This window comes from Puma concolor, chromosome D1 (assembly GCF_028749965.1).
Source record: "Puma concolor isolate L17-30 chromosome D1, mPumCon1.1.hap2, whole genome shotgun sequence".
In the NCBI taxonomy this organism is placed as follows: domain Eukaryota; kingdom Metazoa; phylum Chordata; class Mammalia; order Carnivora; family Felidae; genus Puma; species Puma concolor.
The window spans coordinates 8,977,776-8,997,804 of NC_141676.1; the positions used below are offsets into that span (position 1 = coordinate 8,977,776).

Below are 20,029 nucleotides of genomic sequence, written 5' to 3' on the forward strand. Positions count from 1 at the left end.
TCGGGAGCCTAAAGGGTGAAGTCCACACAGAGATGGTCACCCAGGAGGCATCCCTGGGACTTGACACCCATCTGAATCTAGAATGGATTGTAAATCTTTCATCCACACAGCGCAGCCGTCTACCCGGCTCCTCTCCCCATGGCTTTTGCTTCCCGGAGTTTCCCCGAATAATTTGTTTTCCTCCTGTGAGGTGGCCGTCAGCCCCTTTCTTCAGCCCCCTTTGCTCTGCCCCAGGAGGCTCCGTGGGTCTCCGTTCTGGTCCCAGCTTCTTTGGGAAACAGGCAGCCATGTTGTCGGCTGGGCTGTGGCCGGGCGTCTGTGACTCGGGCAGACCCTGCTTCAACCTCTGCCGGGCGTGTCTTTCTGCAGAGCGGGGATGATGAGGAGTACCAGCGCATCTACACCACGAAGATCAAGCCTCGGCTGAAGTCGGAGGATGGCGTAGAAGGGGATCCTGGGGAGACCCAGAGCCGCACCATCACAGTGACTAGAAGGGTCACGGCCTACACTGTTGATGTGACAGGCCGTGAAGGTGCCAAGGACATCGACATCAGCAGCCCTGAGTTCAAGATCAAGATTCCACGGCATGAACTGACTGAAATCTCCACTGTGGATGTGGACACCCACCCTGGCAAGACAGTGATCAGACTGCCCTCGGGCTCGGGGGCAGTGTCTCCGACCACAGGCTCTGTCGTGGACATCCGAGCGGGGTCCGTTTCCGCTTCGGTACCAGAGCTCCAAGGTGCTGGCCACTCGAAGCTCCAGGTCACCATGCCTGGGATAAAGGTGGGAAGCCCAGGCGTCAGCGTCCGTGCGAAGGGCTTGGACTTGGGTGGCAAAGGAGGGGCCCAAGTTCCAGGAGTGGACATTTCGTCTTCTCTTGGGGGTGGGGCAGTAGAGGTGCAGGACCCATCTCTTGAGAGTGGCAGTAATGGGAAAATTAAAATTCCCACTATGAAAGTGCCAAAATTTGGTGTCCCAACGGGGCCTGAGGGCCAGGTGCCAGTGGCAGGGTTGAGTGTTTCTGCACCTGAATTCTCTGTGGGGCACAAGGGAGGCAAGCCAGGCCTGACCATTGGTGGGAACATCCAGACCCCAATACAACATGCCAGTATTGAGGGGCTTGAGGGGAAGCTGAAAGGCCCCCAAATCACTGGGCCATCACTTGAGACTGGTCTAGGCCTGAAAGGTGCCAAGTCACAGGGGAGCATCGGGGTGGATGTCTCTGTGCCCAAGATTGAGGGCACCATCACTGGCTCCAATGTGGAAGTTCAAGCCCCTGACGTTGATATTCACGGGCCTGGGGGCAAACTGAATATGCCCAAGATGAAAGTTCCCAAATTCTCTGTATTAGGTTCTAAGGGAGAGGGAGCTGGCATTGATGTGACAGGTGCAGTGACTCTTCCTGGGGTCTCTGGGAACATCAGTCTGCCTGAAGTTGCTGCCGGGGGGCTGGAAGGGAAGGTGAAGGGTACGAAAGCCAAGACTCCTGAAATGATTATTCAAAAACCTAAAATCTCCATGCAGGATGTGGATCTGAGCCTTGGGTCTCCTAAACTGAAAGGAGATATTAAGGTTTCTGCGCCTGGGGTGCACGGTGATGTTAAAGGCCCTCAAGTGGCAGTGAAAGGCGCTAAAATGGACATAGAGACACCTAGCCTTGAGGGGACTTTGACAGGACCCAAGCTTAGTAGTCCTTCTGGGAAAACAGGCACCTATGGGATCTCTATGGCAGATGTAGACTTAAATGTGACTGCCCCTAAAGTGAAAGGGGGTGTGGATGTTGTACTCCCAAAAGTAGAAGGGAAAGTCAAAGTCCCTCAAGTTGACATCAAAGGACCCAAAGTGGACGTCAGGGCCCCAGATGTGGAAGTGCATGGCCCAGAATGGAACCTGAAAGTGCCCAAGTTCAATGCTCCAGGAGTTGGAGGGGAAGGCCCAGATGTAGATGTGAAACTACCCAAAGGAGATGTCAGTATTTCAGGGCCCAAGGTCAACGTGGAGGCCCCAAATGTCAACGTAGGGGGCCTGGGAGGCAAACTTAAAGGCCCTGATATTAAGCTGCCTGAAGTCAGTGTCAAGACACCAAAGATCTCCATGCCTGATGTAGACTTACATGTTAAAGGCCCAAAGGTAAAAGGAGAATATGAGGTAACATCCCCAAAACTTGAAGGAGAACTGAAAGGCCCCAAAATGGACATTGATGCCCCGGATGTGGATGTTCATGGCCCAGACTGGCATCTGAAGATGCCCAAGATGAAAATGCCCAAATTCAGTGTTCCAGGGCTCAAAGCGGAGGGCCCAGAAGTGGATGTGAATCTTCCCAAGGCTGATGTGGACATTTCTGGGCACAAGGTAGATGTTAGTGGTCCAGATGTGAGCATTGAGGGACCAGACGGGAAATTGAAGGGACCTAAGTTTAAGATGCCTGAGATGAATATCAAAGCCCCGAAGATCTCCATGCCAGATGTGGACTTACATCTGAAAGGCCCTAAGGTAAAAGGAGAATACGATGTCACAGTGCCAAAAGTTGAAGGTGAGATTAAAGTTCCTGATGTTGAACTTAAAAGTGCCAAAGTGGATATTGATGCTCCAGATGTTGATGCTCACGGCCCAGATTGGCACCTGAAGATGCCCAAAATGAAAATGCCCAAGTTCAGCATGCCTGGCTTCAAAGCAGAGGGCCCAGAAGTGGATGTGAACCTGCCCAAGACAGACGTTGACATCTCAGGACCCACAGCGGACATTGAAGTTCCAGATGTGAATATTGAAGGACCCGAAGGAAAGCTGAAGGGTCCCAAGTTTAAGATGCCTGAAATGAATATTAAGGCCCCAAAGATCTCTATGCCTGATGTAGATTTGCATATGAAAGGTCCCAGGGTAAAAGGAGAATATGATGTTACAGTGCCAAAGCTGGAAGGGGAACTCAAAGGGCCAAAAGTAGACGTCAGTGCCCCCGATGTTGACGTTCATAGTCCTGAATGGAACCTAAAGATGCCCAAGATGAAAATGCCCAAATTTACCATGCCCAGCCTCAAAGGGGAGGGCCCAGAAGTGGATGTGAACCTGCCAAAAGCTGATGTGGACATTTCGGCACCCAAGATAGATATTAGTGCTCCAGACTTGAGCCTTGAAGGACCAGAAGGAAAGTTGAAAGGTCCAAAGTTTAAGATGCCTGAGATGCACTTCAAAGCCCCTAAGATGACTCTGCCAGATGTTGACTTGGATCTTAAAGGACCCAAAATGAAAGGAAATCTAGATATGTCTGCACCAAAAATAGAAGGTGAAATGAAAGTTCCAGATGTGGACATCAAAGGACCTAAGGTAGACATTAAAGCACCAGATGTGGAAGTCCAAGGTGCAGACTGGAGCCTGAAAATGCCCAAGATGAAAATGCCCAAGTTCAGCATGCCCAGCCTCAAGGGGGAGGGCCCAGAAGTGGATGTGAACCTGCCCAAGGCTGACATTGACATCTCTGGACCCAAGGTGGACATTGAAGCCCCGGACGTGAGCCTTGAAGGTCCAGAAGGGAAGCTGAAAGGCCCTAAGTTTAAGATGCCTGAGATGCACTTCAAGGCTCCCAAGCTCTCCATGCCTGATGTGGACTTAGACTTGAAAGGTCCCAAAGTGAAAGGGGATGTGGATGTGTCTGTGCCCAAGATAGAAGGTGAAATGAAAGTGCCAGATGTGGACATCAAAGGCCCCAAAGTGGACATTGATGTCCCAGATGTGGATGTTCATGGCCCAGACTGGAACTTGAAAATGCCCAAGATGAAAATGCCCAAATTTAGCGTGCCTGGCTTCAAAGGCGAGGGCCCAGAAGTGGATGTGAACCTGCCCAAGGCTGACGTTGACGTATCTGGCCCCAAGGTGGACATTGAAGCCCCAGATGTGAGCCTTGAGGGCCCAGAAGGGAAACTGAAGGGCCTCAAGTTTAAGATGCCTGAGATGCACTTCAAGGCTCCCAAGATGTCCATGCCTGATGTGAACTTGAATCTTAAGGGGCCAAAACTGAAGGGAGATGTGGATGTGTCTGTGCCTGATGTAGAAGGTGAAATTAAAGTGCCAGATGTTGACATTAAAGGGCCCAAAGTTGACATCAGTGCTCCAGATGTGGATGTTCATGGGCCAGACTGGCACCTGAAGATGCCCAAGATAAAAATGCCCAAGATCAGCATGCCAGGTTTCAAAGGAGAGGGCCCAGAAGTGGATGTGAACCTGCCCAAGGCTGACATTGATGTCTCAGGACCCAAGGTGGATGTTGAAGTTCCAGATGTGAATATTGATGGTCCAGATGCAAAAGTAAAAGGTCTTAAATTTAAGATGCCAGAAATGAATATAAAGCCTCAGAAGATATCCATGCCAGATGTTGGTTTGCATTTGAAAGGTCCTAAAATGAAAGGAGATTATGATGTTACAACTCCAAAGGTAGAAGGAGAGATAAAAGCTCCTGATGTTGACATCAAAGGGCCCAAAGTGGACATTAATGCACCAGATGTGGGGGTTCATGGCCCAGACTGGCACCTGAAGATGCCCAAGGTGAAAATGCCCAAGTTCAGCATGCCAGGCTTCAAAGGAGAGGGCCCAGAAGTGGATGTAAACCTGCCCAAGGCTGACATTGATGTCTCTGGGCCCAAGGTGGACATTGATGTTCCAGATGTGAATATTGAAGGTCCAGAGGGGAAACTAAAGGGTCCCAAGTTTAAGATGCCAAGCATGAATATACAGACACACAAAATCTCTATGCCTGATGTTGGACTTAATCTGAAAGCCCCTAAACTGAAAACTGATGTCGATGTTTCCCTTCCCAAAGTGGAAGGAGACTTGAAAGGTCCTGAAATTGACATGAAGGCCCCGAAGATGGATGTGGATGTTGGTGATATTGATATTGAAGGTCCAGAAGGAAAGCTGAAGGGCCCTAAGTTTAAGATGCCTGAGATGCACTTCAAGACCCCCAAGCTCTCCATGCCTGATGTGGACTTACACTTGAAAGGTCCCAAAGTGAAAGGGGATGTGGATGTGTCTGTGCCCAAGATAGAAGGTGAAATGAAAGTGCCAGATGTGGACATCAAAGGCCCCAAAGTGGACATCGATGTCCCAGATGTGGATGTTCATGGCCCAGACTGGCACCTGAAAATGCCCAAGGTGAAAATGCCCAAGTTCAGCATGCCTGGCTTCAAGGGTGAGGGCCCAGATGTGGATGTGAACCTGCCCAAGGCTGACATTAATGTGTCTGGCCCCAAAGTGGACATTGATGCTCCTGATTTGGATATTGAAGGACCAGAAGGAAAATTAAAGGGCTCTAAATTTAAGATGCCTAAGTTGAATATCAAAGCTCCTAAGATATCCATGCCAGATGTGGACTTGAATTTGAAGGGACCCAAAGTGAAAGGGGAAATAGATGCTTCCGTGCCTGAACTAGAAGGTGATCTCAGAGGTCCACAAGTTGATATCAAAGGTCCTGGTGTGGATGTGGAGATGCCTGATGTTGACCTGGAATGTCCTGATGCAAAGTTGAAAGGCCCTAAGTTTAAGATGCCCGAGATGCACTTCAAGGCTCCCAAGCTCTCCATGCCTGATGTGGACTTACACTTGAAAGGTCCCAAAGTGAAAGGGGATGTGGATGTGTCTGTGCCCAAGATAGAAGGTGAAATGAAAGTGCCAGATGTGGACATCAAAGGCCCCAAAGTGGACATTGATGTCCCAGATGTGGATGTTCATGGCCCAGACTGGAACTTGAAAATGCCCAAGATGAAAATGCCCAAATTTAGCGTGCCTGGCTTCAAAGGCGAGGGCCCAGAAGTGGATGTGAACCTGCCCAAGGCTGACGTTGACGTATCTGGCCCCAAGGTGGACATTGAAGCCCCAGATGTGAGCCTTGAGGGCCCAGAAGGGAAACTGAAGGGCCCCAAGTTTAAGATGCCTGAGATGCACTTCAAGGCTCCCAAGATGTCCATGCCTGATGTGAACTTGAATCTTAAGGGGCCAAAACTGAAGGGAGATGTGGATGTATCTGTGCCAAAATTGGAAGGAGATTTGAAAGGCCCCAGTGTGGATGTGGAGATGCCTGATGTTGACCTGGAATGCCCTGATGCAAAGTTGAAAGGCCCTAAGTTTAAGATGCCAGACATGCACTTCAAGACCCCCAAGCTCTCCATGCCTGATGTGGATTTACACTTAAAAGGCCCCAAAGTGAAAGGGGATATGGATGTGTCTGTGCCCAAGATAGAAGGTGAAATGAAAGTGCCAGATGTGGACATCAAAGGCCCCAAAGTTGACATTGATGCCCCAGATGTGGATGTTCATGGCCCGGAGTGGCACCTGAAGATGCCCAAGATGAAAATGCCCAAGTTCAGTATGCCTGGCTTCAAAGGCGAGGGCCCAGATGTGGATGTGAACCTGCCTAAGGCTGACATTGACATCTCTGGACCTAGGGTGGACATTGAAGCCCCGGATGTGAGCCTTGAAGGTCCAGAAGGGAAGCTGAAAGGCCCTAAGTTCAAGATGCCTGAAATGCACTTTCATGCCCCTAAGATCTCCATGCCTGATGTTGATTTCAACTTAAAAGGGCCTAAAGTCAAAGGAGACTTGGATTTTTCTGCCCCAAAGCTGGAGGGAGAGTTAAAGGGTCCAGAATTGGATGTGAAAGGCCCCAAATTGGATGTTGACATGCCAGACGTAGCTGTGGAAGGTCCAGATGGAAAATGGAAAAGTCCTAAATTTAAGATGCCAGACATGCACTTTAAAGCTCCCAAAATCTCCATGCCAGACGTTGATTTACACTTAAAAAGTCCCAAGATAAAGGGAGACGTGAATGTTGATGTCCCGAAATTGGAAGGTGACCTCAAAGGGCCAGATCTCAAAGGTGACATCAGTGGGCCAGATATTGACATTGAAGGACCAGAGGGCAAATTGAAAGGTCCCAAGTTCAAGATGCCTGACATGCATTTCAAAGCCCCAAATATTTCTATGCCTGATGTGGACTTAAATTTGAAAGGACCCAAAATCAAGGGGGATGTTGATGTGTCTGTGCCTGAGGTAGAAGGTAAAATTAAAGTACCAGATGTGAACATCAAGGGCCCCAAAGTAGACATAAATGCTCCTGATGTTCATGGCCCAGACTGGCACCTGAAGATGCCCAAAATGAAAATGCCCAAGTTCAGCATGCCTGGTTTTAAGACAGAGGGCCCAGAAGTAGATGTGAATCTTCCCAAGGCTGACATTGATGTCTCAGGACCCAAGGTTGACGTTGAAGTCCCAGATATGAGCATTGAGAGTCCGGAGGGAAAGATCAAAGGGCCTAAATTTAAAATGCCAGAAATGAACATCAAAGCTCCCAAGATCTCGATGCCAGACATAGATTTACACTTGAAAGGCCCTAAGGTCAAAGGAGATGTGGATGTTTCCCTACCTAAGGTGGAAGGTGACCTAAAGGGCCCCAAAGTGGACATTGATGCCCCAGATGTGGATATTCAAAGCCCAGACTGGCACCTGAAGATGCCCAAGATGAAAATGCCCAAGTTCAGCATGCCAGGCTTTAAAGGAGAGGGCCCAGAAGTGGATGTGAACCTGCCCAAGGCCGACATTGATGTATCAGCACCCAAGGTGGACATCGAAGGCCCTGATGTTAACATTGAGGGACCAGAGGGAAAGTTGAAAGGTCCCAAGTTCAAGATGCCTGAGATGAACATCAAAGCCCCCAAGATCTCCATGCCTGACTTTGATTTGCACCTGAAAGGTCCTAAGGTCAAAGGAGATGTGGATGTTTCCCTGCCTAAGGTGGAAGGTGACCTAAAAGGCCCTGAAGTTGACATCAAAGGGCCCAAGGTGGACGTTGATGTCCCAGATGTGGATGTGCATGGCCCAGACTGGCACCTGAAGATGCCCAAGATAAAAATGCCCAAGATCAGCATGCCAGGCTTTAAAGGCGAGGGCCCAGAAGTGGATGTGAACCTGCCCAAGGCTGACATTGATGTCTCAGGACCCAAAGTGGATGTTGAATGCCCTGATGTGAATATTGAAGGACCTGAAGGAAAGTGGAAAAGTCCAAAGTTTAAGATGCCTGAAATGCATTTTAAGACTCCTAAGATATCTATGCCAGATATTGACCTTAATCTATCAGGTCCAAAAATAAAAGGAGATGTGGATGTCACAGGTCCTAAGTTAGAGGGAGACCTGAAAGGCCCTGAAGTTGACCTCAAAGGCCCTAAAGTGGACATTGATGTCCCAGATGTGGATGTTCATGGCCCAGACTGGCACCTGAAGATGCCCAAGATGAAAATGCCCAAGTTCAGCATGCCAGGCTTCAAAGGCGAGGGCCCAGAAGTGGATGTGAACCTGCCCAAGGCCGACATTGATGTCTCTGGACCCAAGGTGGACATTGATGTTCCAGATGTCAGTATCGAAGGTCCAGATGCAAAATTGAAGGGCTCCAAGTTCAAGATGCCAGAGATGAACATCAAAGCTCCCAAGATCTCCATGCCTGACTTTGATTTGCACCTGAAAGGTCCCAAGGTAAAGGGAGATGTGGATGTGTCTCTGCCTAAGGTGGAAGGTGACCTGAAGGCCCCTGAGGTTGACATCAAAGGCCCCAAGGTGGACGTTGATGTCCCAGATGTGGATGTGCATGGACCAGACTGGCACCTGAAGATGCCCAAGGTGAAAATGCCCAAGTTCAGCATGCCAGGCTTCAAAGGAGAAGGCCCCGATATGGATGTGAACCTGCCCAAGGCCGACATTGATGTATCAGCACCCAAGGTGGACATCGAAGGCCCTGATGTTAACATTGAGGGACCAGAGGGAAAGTTGAAAGGTCCCAAGTTCAAGATGCCTGAGATGAACATCAAAGCCCCCAAGATCTCCATGCCTGACTTTGATTTGCACCTGAAAGGTCCTAAGGTCAAAGGAGATGTGGATGTTTCCCTGCCTAAGGTGGAAGGTGACCTAAAAGGCCCTGAAGTTGACATCAAAGGGCCCAAGGTGGACGTTGATGTCCCAGATGTGGATGTGCATGGCCCAGACTGGCACCTGAAGATGCCCAAGGTGAAAATGCCCAAGTTCAGCATGCCAGGCTTTAAAGGCGAGGGTCCAGAAGTGGATGTGAACCTGCCCAAGGCTGGTGTTGATGTGGCTGGACCCAAGGTGGACATTGTAGGCCCTGATGTTAACATTGAGGGACCAGAGGGAAAGTTGAAAGGTCCCAAGTTCAAGATGCCTGAGATGAACATCAAAGCCCCCAAGATCTCCATGCCTGACATTGATCTTAACCTGAAGGGCCCTAAAGTGAAGGGTGATGTGGATGTGTCTTTACCAAAAGTGGAAGGTGAGATTAAAGTTCCTGAAGTAGATATTAAAGGCCCTAAAGTGGACGTTGATGTCCCAGATGTGGATGTGCATGGCCCAGACTGGCACCTGAAGATGCCCAAGATAAAAATGCCCAAGATCAGCATGCCAGGCTTTAAAGGCGAGGGCCCAGAAGTGGATGTGAACCTGCCCAAGGCTGACATTGATGTCTCTGGACCCAAGGTGGATATTGATGTTCCAGATGTCAATATTGAAGGTCCAGATGCGAAACTGAAGGGCCCCAAATTCAAGATGCCAGACATGAACATCAAAGCTCCCAAGATCTCCATGCCTGATTTGGACATTAATCTCAAAGGCCCTAAAATGAAAGGAGAGGCGGATGTTTCCCTTCCAAACGTAGAAGGTGATTTGAAAGGACCTACTCTTGACATCAAGGGCCCAAAGATAGATGTAGATGCTCCAGATATTGACATCCATGGCCCTGAAGGCAAATTAAAAGGTCCCAAACTGAAGATGCCAGACATGCATGTGAACATGCCTAAGATCTCCATGCCTGAAATTGACCTGAATTTGAAAGGCCCAAAGCTTAAGGGAGATGTTGATGTTTCTGGGCCCAAATTAGAAGGTGACATTAAAGCTCCCAAGTTGGATGTAAAGGGTCCAGAAGTGGACATTTCTGGTCCTAAGCTCAGTCTTGAAGGCAAGTCAAAGAAATCACGTTTTAAGCTTCCTAAGTTTAATTTTTCGGGCTCCAAAGTTCAGACACCTGAGGTGGATGCCAAAGTTAAAAAGCCGGATATTGATGTGACAGGTCCAAAAGTTGATATTAATGCTCCTGATGTTGAGGTCCAAGGAAAAGTGAAAGGATCCAAGTTCAAAATGCCTTTCCTGAGTATTTCATCTCCTAAAGTTTCTATGCCTGATGTGGAGTTAAATCTGAAAGGCCCTAAAGTCAAAGGAGACTTGGATGTTACAGCTCCTAATTTAGAAGGTGACTTGAAAGGACCCAAAGTGGATATTAAGGCCCCAGAAGTTCATCTTGATGCACCCGATGTGGATGTGCATGGTCCAGAGTGGAACTTGAAAATGCCCAAAATGAAAATGCCCAAGTTTGGTGTGCCTGGCTTAAAAGCAGAAGGGCCAGAAATGGCTGTGGATCTGCCCAAAGGAGAGATCAACATAGAGGGTCCCAGAATGGACATTGAGGGCCCAGAAATCAATGTGGAAGGTGTAGAAGGAGGCTTAAAAGGTCCCAAACTCAAGATGCCTGACATGAATATCAAAACTCCCAAGATCTCCATGCCTGACATTGATTTAAACCTGAAGGGCCCCAAGGTGAAAGGTGATATTGATGTTTCTCTGCCCAAAGTTGAAGGGGATCTGAAAGGGCCAGAGATCGATATCAGAGGCCCTAAAGTGGACGTTGATGTCCCTGACGTGGATGTGCATGGCCCAGACTGGCACCTGAAAATGCCCAAGGTGAAAATGCCCAAGTTTAGCATGCCAGGTTTCAAAGGTGAGGGCCCAGACGTGGATGTTACTCTCCCTAAGGCTGACATTGATATTTCTGGCCCCAAAGTGGACATTGATGCCCCAGATGTGAATATTGAAGGTCCAGATGCAAAACTGAAGGGCCCCAAGTTCAAGATGCCTGAGATGAACATCAAAGCTCCCAAAATCTCCATGCCTGACTTTGATCTGAACTTAAAGGGCCCCAAAATGAAAGGTGATGTGGATATGTCTTTGCCAAAAGTAGAAGGTGACTTAAAGGGCCCTGAGGTGGACATCAAGGGCCCCAAATTGGACATTGACACTCCTGATATTAACATTGAAGGCCCAGAGGGAAAATTGAAGGGGCCCAAATTCAAGATGCCAGAGATGCACCTAAAGACTCCAAAGATTTCCATGCCTGACATTGATTTAAACCTGAAGGGCCCCAAGGTGAAGGGTGATGTGGACGTTTCCCTTCCCAAGTTTGAAGGGGATCTGAAAGGCCCTGAAGTGGACCTCAAAGGTCCCAAGGTGGACATTGATGCCCCTGATGTGGATGTTCATGGACCAGACTGGCACCTAAAAATGCCCAAGATAAAAATGCCCAAGATCAGCATGCCAGGCTTCAAAGGAGAGGGCCCAGATGTGGACGTGAACCTGCCCAAGGCCGACATTGATGTATCAGCACCCAAGGTGGACATCGAAGGCCCTGATGTTAACATTGAGGGACCAGAGGGAAAGTTGAAAGGTCCCAAGTTCAAGATGCCTGAGATGAACATCAAAGCCCCCAAGATCTCCATGCCTGACTTTGATTTGCACCTGAAAGGTCCTAAGGTCAAAGGAGATGTGGATGTTTCCCTGCCTAAGGTGGAAGGTGACCTAAAAGGCCCTGAAGTTGACATCAAAGGGCCCAAGGTGGACGTTGATGTCCCAGATGTGGATGTGCATGGCCCAGACTGGCACCTGAAGATGCCCAAGATAAAAATGCCCAAGATCAGCATGCCAGGCTTTAAAGGAGAGGGCCCAGAAGTGGATGTGAACCTGCCTAAGGCCGACATTGATGTATCAGCACCCAAGGTGGGCATCGAAGGCCCTGATGTTAACATTGAGGGACCAGAGGGAAAGTTGAAAGGTCCCAAGTTCAAGATGCCTGAGATGAACATCAAAGCCCCCAAGATCTCCATGCCTGACTTTGATTTGCACCTGAAAGGTCCCAAGGTAAAGGGAGATGTGGATGTTTCCCTGCCTAAGGTGGAAGGTGACCTAAAAGGCCCTGAAGTTGACATCAAAGGGCCCAAGGTGGACGTTGATGTCCCAGATGTGGATGTTCATGGGCCAGACTGGCACCTGAAGATGCCCAAGGTGAAAATGCCCAAGTTCAGCATGCCAGGCTTCAAAGGAGAGAGCCCAGAAGTGGATGTGAACCTGCCCAAGGCTGACATTGATGTCTCTGGACCCAAGGTGGACATTGAAGCCCCAGATGTGAGCCTTGAGGGCCCAGAAGGGAAACTGAAGGGCCCCAAGTTTAAAATGCCTGACCTGCACCTCAAGGCCCCCAAGATCTCCATGCCTGAAGTGGACCTGAACCTGAAGGGTCCCAAGGTAAAGGGTGATGTGGATGTGTCTCTGCCTAAAGTAGAAGGTGACCTCAAGGGCCCGGAAGTTGACATCAAGGGCCCAAAAGTGGACATTGATGTCCCAGATGTGGATGTTCATGGGCCAGACTGGCACCTGAAGATGCCCAAGGTGAAAATGCCCAAGTTCAGCATGCCAGGCTTCAAAGGAGAGGGCCCAGAAGTGGATGTGAACCTGCCCAAGGCTGACATTGATGTGTCTGGACCCAAGGTGGATGTGGAAGTTCCAGATGTGCATATTGAAGGTCCAGATGCAAAACTGAAGGGCCCTAAGTTCAAGATGCCAGAGATGAACATCAAAGCTCCCAAGATCTCCATGCCTGATATTGACTTACACCTGAAAGGTCCCAAGGTAAAGGGTGATGTGGATGTTTCTTTGCCTAAAGTGGAAGGTGACCTCAAGGGCCCGGAAGTTGACATCAAAGGGCCCAACGTGGACATTGATATCCCAGATGTGGATGTTCATGGGCCAGACTGGCACCTGAAGATGCCCAAGGTGAAAATGCCCAAGTTCAGCATGCCAGGCTTCAAAGGTGAGGGCCCAGAAGTGGATGTGAACCTGCCCAAGGCTGACATTGACCTATCTGGACCCAAGGTGGACATTGATGTTCCAGATGTGGATATTGAAGGTCCAGATGCAAAACTGAAGGGCCCTAAGTTCAAGATGCCAGAGATGAACATCAAAGCTCCCAAAATCTCCATGCCTGACCTTGACTTTAATCTGAAGGGCCCCAAAATGAAGGGTGATGTAGATGTGTCTCTGCCCAAAGTGGAAGGTGACCTCAAGGGCCCTGAAATAGACATAAAGGGCCCCAAATTGGACATTGACACTCCTGATGTCAACATTGAAGGCCCAGAAGGAAAATTGAAGGGGCCCAAATTTAAGATGCCAGATATGCATATTAAAGCCCCCAAGCTCTCCATGCCTGACTTTGACTTAAATTTGAAAGGCCCAAAGGTAAAGGGGGATGTGGATCTTTCATTACCTAAGGTGGAAGGTGATCTAAAAGGGCCAGAGGTGGACATTGAAGGTCCTGAAGGGAAACTCAAAGGTCCCAAATTTAAGATGCCTGATGTCCATTTCAAAACCCCACAAATCTCCATGAGTGACATCGATTTGAACTTGAAAGGACCGAAGATAAAGGGAGATTTGGACATTTCCATTCCTAAACTGGAAGGAGATCTGAAAGGCCCCAAAGTGGATGTTAAAGGCCCTAATCTAGACATAGACACTCCTGATGTTGACATTCATGGCCCAGAAGGGAAACTGAAGGGCCCCAAGTTTAAAATGCCTGACCTGCACCTCAAGGCCCCCAAGATCTCCATGCCTGAAGTGGACCTGAACCTGAAGGGTCCCAAGGTAAAGGGTGATGTGGATGTGTCTCTGCCTAAAGTAGAAGGTGACCTCAAGGGCCCGGAAGTTGACATCAAGGGCCCAAAAGTGGACATTGACGTCCCAGATGTGGATGTTCATGGGCCAGACTGGCACCTGAAGATGCCCAAGGTGAAAATGCCCAAGTTCAGCATGCCAGGCTTCAAAGGAGAGGGCCCAGAAGTGGATGTGAACCTGCCCAAGGCTGACATTGATGTGTCTGGACCCAAGGTGGATGTGGAAGTTCCAGATGTGCATATTGAAGGTCCAGATGCAAAACTGAAGGGCCCTAAGTTCAAGATGCCAGAGATGAACATCAAAGCTCCCAAGATCTCCATGCCTGATATTGACTTACACCTGAAAGGTCCCAAGGTAAAGGGTGATGTGGATGTTTCTTTGCCTAAAGTGGAAGGTGACCTCAAGGGCCCGGAAGTTGACATCAAAGGGCCCAACGTGGACATTGATATCCCAGATGTGGATGTGCATGGGCCAGACTGGCACCTGAAGATGCCCAAGGTGAAAATGCCCAAGTTCAGCATGCCAGGCTTCAAAGGCGAGGGCCCAGAAGTGGATGTGAACCTGCCCAAGGCTGACATTGACCTATCTGGACCCAAGGTGGACATTGATGTTCCAGATGTGGATATTGAAGGTCCAGATGCGAAACTGAAGGGCCCTAAGTTCAAGATGCCAGAGATAAATATCAAAGCTCCCAAAATCTCCATGCCTGATGTTGACTTGGATTTGAAAGGACCCAAAATCAAAGGAGATTTTGATGTGTCTGTCCCTAAGATTGAAGGTACTTTCAAAGGCCCAGAAGTAGACCTTAAAGGTCCAGGTGTGGATATTGAAGGCCCTGATGTCAAGCTTAGCGGCCCAAATTTAAAGATGCCATCGCTGGATATATCTGCCCCTAAAGTAACTGTTCCTGATGTTGATTTGCATCTCAAGACACCCAAAATTGGGGTTTCTGGTCCCACGGTAGGTGGTGAACTGGACCTCAAAGGGCCCAAAGTTGATTTAGAAGCCCCAAGCTTGGACGTACACATGGAGAGCCCAGATATCAATGTTGAGGGGCCAGATATTAAAATTCCCAAATTTAAGAAACCCAAGTTTGGATTTGGGGCAAAAAGTCCCAAAGCTGACCTCAAGCCAGCTTCCTTGGATGTGGCTGTTCCCGAGGCAGAACTGAACGTCGAGACTCCTGACATCAGTGTTGGTGGCAAGGGCAAGAAAAGTAAGTTTAAAATGCCTAAGATTCACATGAGTGGTCCTAAAATGAAGGCCAAAAAACAGGGATTTGATTTGAATGTTCCTGGGGGTGAAGTTGACGCCAGTCTCAAGACTCCTGACGTAGATGTCAATGTTGTGGGGCCAGATGCCACACTTAAAGTTGATGTGAAATCCCCCAAAACCAAGAAACCTATGTTTGGAAAGATGTACTTTCCCGATGTAGAATTTGACATTAAATCACCTAAATTTAAAGCAGAGGCCCCCCTCCCTAGCCCCAAAATAGAGGGTGAAATCCAGGCACCTGATCTGGATATTTCTTCAGGGATTAATGTGGAAGGTCCTGACCTCAAGCTGAAGGCTCCGAAGTTGAAGGTGCCAGGTATGGATGTTTCCGGCCCCAAAATAGAGGGCGACTTCAAAGGCCCCAGGGTGCAGGCAAACTTGGATGCACCTGACATCAACATTGAAGGCCCAGATGCTAAAGTCAAAGCACCATCGTTCGGCATTTCTGCCCCTCAGGTCTCCACCCCCGATGTGAACGTTAACTTGAAAGGACCAAAGTTAAAGGGTGATGTCTCCAGTGTGGGACTGGAAGGACCAGACATAGATCTGCAAGGTCCAGAATCGAAAATCAAGTTCCCCAAGTTTTCAATGCCCAAGATCGGCGTCCCTGGTATGAAAATGGAAGGCGGAGGAGCCGAGGTCCGTGCCCAGCTGCCTTCTCTTGAAGGAGGCTTGAGTGCACCTGATGTTAGTCTTGAAGGAACTGATGTGTCTCTGAAGGGGCCAAAAGTAGACTTGCCTTCAGTGAACCTCTCTATGCCCACAGTCTCTGGACCTGACCTTGACCTGAATTTGAAAGGACCAAGTTTGAAGGGAGACCTGGATGCCTCTGTTCCCAGCGTGAAGGTGCATGCCCCAGGGCTTGACCTCAGAGGTGTCGGTGGAAAGGTGAGGATGGAAGGAGATGGTGTGGAAATGCTGGGGATTGATGCCACAGCGCTAAACCTTGGCCTTGGCGCGCCAGACGTGACCCTGAAGGGACCAAGCCTGCAGGGAGACTTGGCTGCCTCTGGTGACATCAAATGCCCTAAGGTATCAGTAGGTGCCCCTGATCTCAGCTTGGAGGCACCTGAAAGTGGCATTAAACTTCCCAAAATGAAGCTGCCCCAGTTTGGCATCTCCACACCAGGGTCCGACTTGGACATCAGTGTCAAGGGGCCACAAGTGACCGGAGAACTAAAGGGGCCAGGTGTGGATGTGAACCTCGGAGGCCTGAACCTGAAAGGGCCTCAGATCTCTGGCCCTCAAATCTCAGCACCAGACATGGCCTTGAACTTGGAAGGACCAAAAATAAAAGGGAGCCTCGGGGCCACTGGTGAGGTGAAAGGCCCCGCTGTTGGAGGAGGCCTTCCGGGCATCAGCGTGCAGGGCCTCGAAGGAAACCTCCAGATGCCTGGGGTTAAGGCCTCTGGATGTGATGTGGAGCTGTCAGGTGTGAATGTGAAACTCCCAACAGGGCACATTTCTGGTCCTGAAATCAAAGGCGATCTGAAAGGTTCGGGAATAGGTTTCCAGGGTGCTGTTCCTGACGTTAGCGTGAAGGGGCCTTCATTTAATATGGCATCTCCTGAGGCAGATTTCGGTGTCAGCTTGAAGGGCCCGAAAATCAAAGGAGGTGTGGATGTATCAGGGGCTGTCAGCGCCCCGGCTGTCAGTCTGGGTGAAGGGCATATGAGTGTCAAAGGTTCTGGGGGTGAGTGGAAAGGACCCCAGGCCTCCTCCGCTCTCAACGTGGATGTGCCTAAGCTTGCCGGGGGACTTCATTTCTCAGGACCAAAGGTAGAAGGACTCCAGGGTCCTGGGCTGAGTGCGTCTGGGTCTCCAGGCCACTTGGAAAGCAGATCTGGAAAAGTAACATTCCCCAAAATGAAGATCCCCAAATTCACCTTCTCTGGCCGGGAGCTGGTTGGCAGAGAAGTGGGGGTGGATATTAACTTCCCGAAAGTGGAGGCCACTGTCCAGGCTGGTGCCGGAGAGGGCGAGTGGGAAGAGTCCGATGTAAAACTTAAAAAGTCCAAAATCAAAATGCCCAAGTTCAATTTTTCCAAACCTAAAGGGAAAGGTGGTGTCACTGGCTCACCGGAAGCATCCATTTCAGGGTCCAAAGGCGACCTGAAGAGCTCCAAGGCCAGCCTCGGTTCTCTGGAAGGAGAAGCAGAGGCTGAAACATCGTCGCCCAAAGGCAAATTCTCTTTGTTTAAAAGCAAGAAGCCGCGGCACCGCTCAAACTCCTTCAGTGACGAAAGGGAGCTGTCTGTGCCTTCCACCCCGACGGGGACTTTGGAGTTTGAAGGTGGGGAAGTGTCACTGGAAGGCGGGAAAGTCAAAGGGAAACCCGGAAAGCTGAAATTTGGTACCTTCGGTGGATTGGGGTCAAAGAGCAAAGGCCATTATGAGGTGACTGGGAGCGATGACGAGGCAGGCAAGTTACAGGGCAGTGGCGTGTCCCTGGCCTCTAAGAAGTCCCGACTGTCCTCTTCTTCTAGCAATGACAGCGGGACTAAGGTTGGCATCCAGCTTCCCGAGGTGGAACTAGTCCTTTCCAAGGAGTAGCAGGTCTCTGTGTGGGTGTACATATATGTATAAAAATACATCAGCCTTGGGTGTGTTTGTATATAAACTCCAAAGAGAAACACGCCGACAGACAGCCTCAGCATAATGCAAAGTTCTGGCCTCTGCCAGTAGCAAGCGCTGAAAAGCCAACCGCCCTTAAGCTCACGGCCGGCGCTTTACAGATAGGTAAAGAGTTCCAAGTTCGTCCAGCCCATGTGCAGAGTCAACAGTATTTGCCTTAAGATTTCAGGTTTTTTTTTTTTTTTTTTTTGCATTGAACGCTGAGAGCTCCTGTTTACTAAGCAAGCTTCTGTGTTTATTATCCTCATTTTTACTGAACATTGTTAGCGTTGGGGCAATGGAAACCCACTTTTTCATTGTAATGACTTTTGGGGCTTTTGTTAGTAAGGGTGGGGTGGGGTGGAAGGCAGTAGGGAGGGTCAGACCTCCATTTCTCCTAAGATTGGATCTATTCAAACAGCAAACACCCAGTGAGGGCCGAGAGGAGCTGGCGGGCAGGGCAGGGCGTGTGGGTGTTTCTCGATCTCTGTAGCATCACTTCTCCCCCCCCCACTCCCCCCCCCCCCCATGGGTGGCGGTCCCAGCCAGTTTGGTGCTCATGGTGAGAGGGAATTACAGTCTGTTTGCAGATTGGCCAACCCACCAGCTCCACGCGAGGGGCTTCCATTCTGTGTATCGTAGGAGAGATGTTTATCTTCATGACCGCCACATTCCTGAAACTAGTTCTGATATCTTTTAATAAAAGTTACCGTGATTAAGAAAATGTCCCGCACTTTAATGGCAAATTAATGGAGAATGTAAGGAAATTGATGCTGTCGAAGGCAAATAAAGCTGTTCATTAACCCTGATGTCTTGTGCCTTTGCATTCTGTGTTGGGAGTTCGAAGTCTGCACACCCAGCCCTGATGGTTCAGACTCAGTCCATCCAGCGGACTAGCTCGTTTCGTCAGTGGCTAATGAGGGAAGTCTCCGTTGCCTGATTCTCCGGGTGAGGCTGGCTGCGAGTAATCAAGAGAGGCTTGGCACATTGGCCGCCCGGGCTCCAGGACCCACCCACCCGCTTTCCATCCTCAGATACGAATACACGATTTAGAAATGGTTCTGAATGGGTCAGAAGATACCAATGGGGATGGAAAATAAGACCTACTGGGGTGGTAGAAAGGGCTCTCTCTGGCTCTGAGTTACAGGCCTGCCATCTCTTTCTTTATTCTTTATTTTTTTGTTTTTTTTAATTTATTGATTTTTGAGAGACCAGAGAGGGACAGAGCACGAGCAGGGGAGGGGTAGAGAGAGAGGGAGACACAGAATCCGAAACAGGCTGCCGGCTCCAAGCTGTCGGCCCAGAGCCCGATGCGGGGCTCGAACCCAGGAACCTCGAGATCATGACCTGAGTTGAAGTCGGATGCTCAACCGACTGAGCCGCCCAGGCACCCCCCAAAATAAATAAGACATTTAAAAGAAACGTGAGAAACCTCTCAGCCGCCCTCTTTGACGGCAGACCCAGGCTGGAGGCGGTGGCCTCGGAACAGGATCCCTCCCTCCTGTGGTGGCAGTTACCATAGGAGGGGCAGCGTGGAGGAGGTGCTGGGGGCTGGAGGTACATGTGGGGGACCCATCCCAGCTGGCTTTGCTTTGCCGGCCCGCCAGCCCCTCATTTCCCACTCTCCCTCTCTTTGCTTGACACCTTCATCGCCACTCACCCCTGCCCTCTCTCAGTCCCTGATGAGGATGCTTCGCGGGGTCCCCAAAGTCCTGCACGGTCCTTCAGGAGGTGTTACACTTAGAAGGGGGGGGGGAGGAGGTTGGTGGCATCAGGAGACCGGGGAGGGGCTGGGCTGGTCTCCCCAAGGTCCTTGCTCAGAGATGCACCGAGCGCCCCGCGGACCACAGCCTCACCTCGTACCTTGCTTTAGGCAGTGTGACAGTGGGTGGAAAGACTGGCTAAGGGGACATTTCAAAAATAGAATGACTTGGAAATGCACCACGTGCTCACAAATGGCAGTAAATGTTTTGCTTTCACACAAACTCATTTCTCAATCTGTCAGGGTCCCTACAGGAAACAAAATTCCACTTGAAGATTAGTTCAATCATAGAGGATTAGAGAAAGGGACTGTTCAAGGAATAGTGGGCAGGAACAGAGGAGCCAATAGGGGGTGACGGGAACACGGACAGCAGGAAGCTGGTATCGCCCAGGGGCCTGAAGGGGTTTGGGGAAGACATGGTGTTCCTTGGAACCCAGTGTGAGCTGGAGGCAGAGGAGGGTCCACCGGCAGGAGCTGTAGTCACAAAGGACATAGCATTTGCCGGAAAGTGCTGGTCATGGGCAACAGGAAAATGACCTTTCCTCCTTACGGTGCCTCTCC

General features: G+C 49.8%; 1 protein-coding gene across 2 annotated transcripts in view; it reads left to right on the top strand.

The window, feature by feature from the left end:
* The window catches only part of AHNAK (AHNAK nucleoprotein), a 36,966-nt gene extending 18,451 nt beyond the window's left edge, over window positions 1-18,515 (top strand). For both annotated transcript variants that reach the window (XM_086677169.1, XM_086677168.1), the window contains exon 5: window positions 370-18,515. In XM_086677169.1, coding sequence (XP_086533295.1) covers window positions 370-17,646 — 17,277 coding nt within the window. In that variant the 3' untranslated portion in view covers window positions 17,647-18,515. The remainder of the gene's footprint in view (window positions 1-369) is intronic.
* Window positions 18,516-20,029: the final 1,514 nt, after the last annotated feature.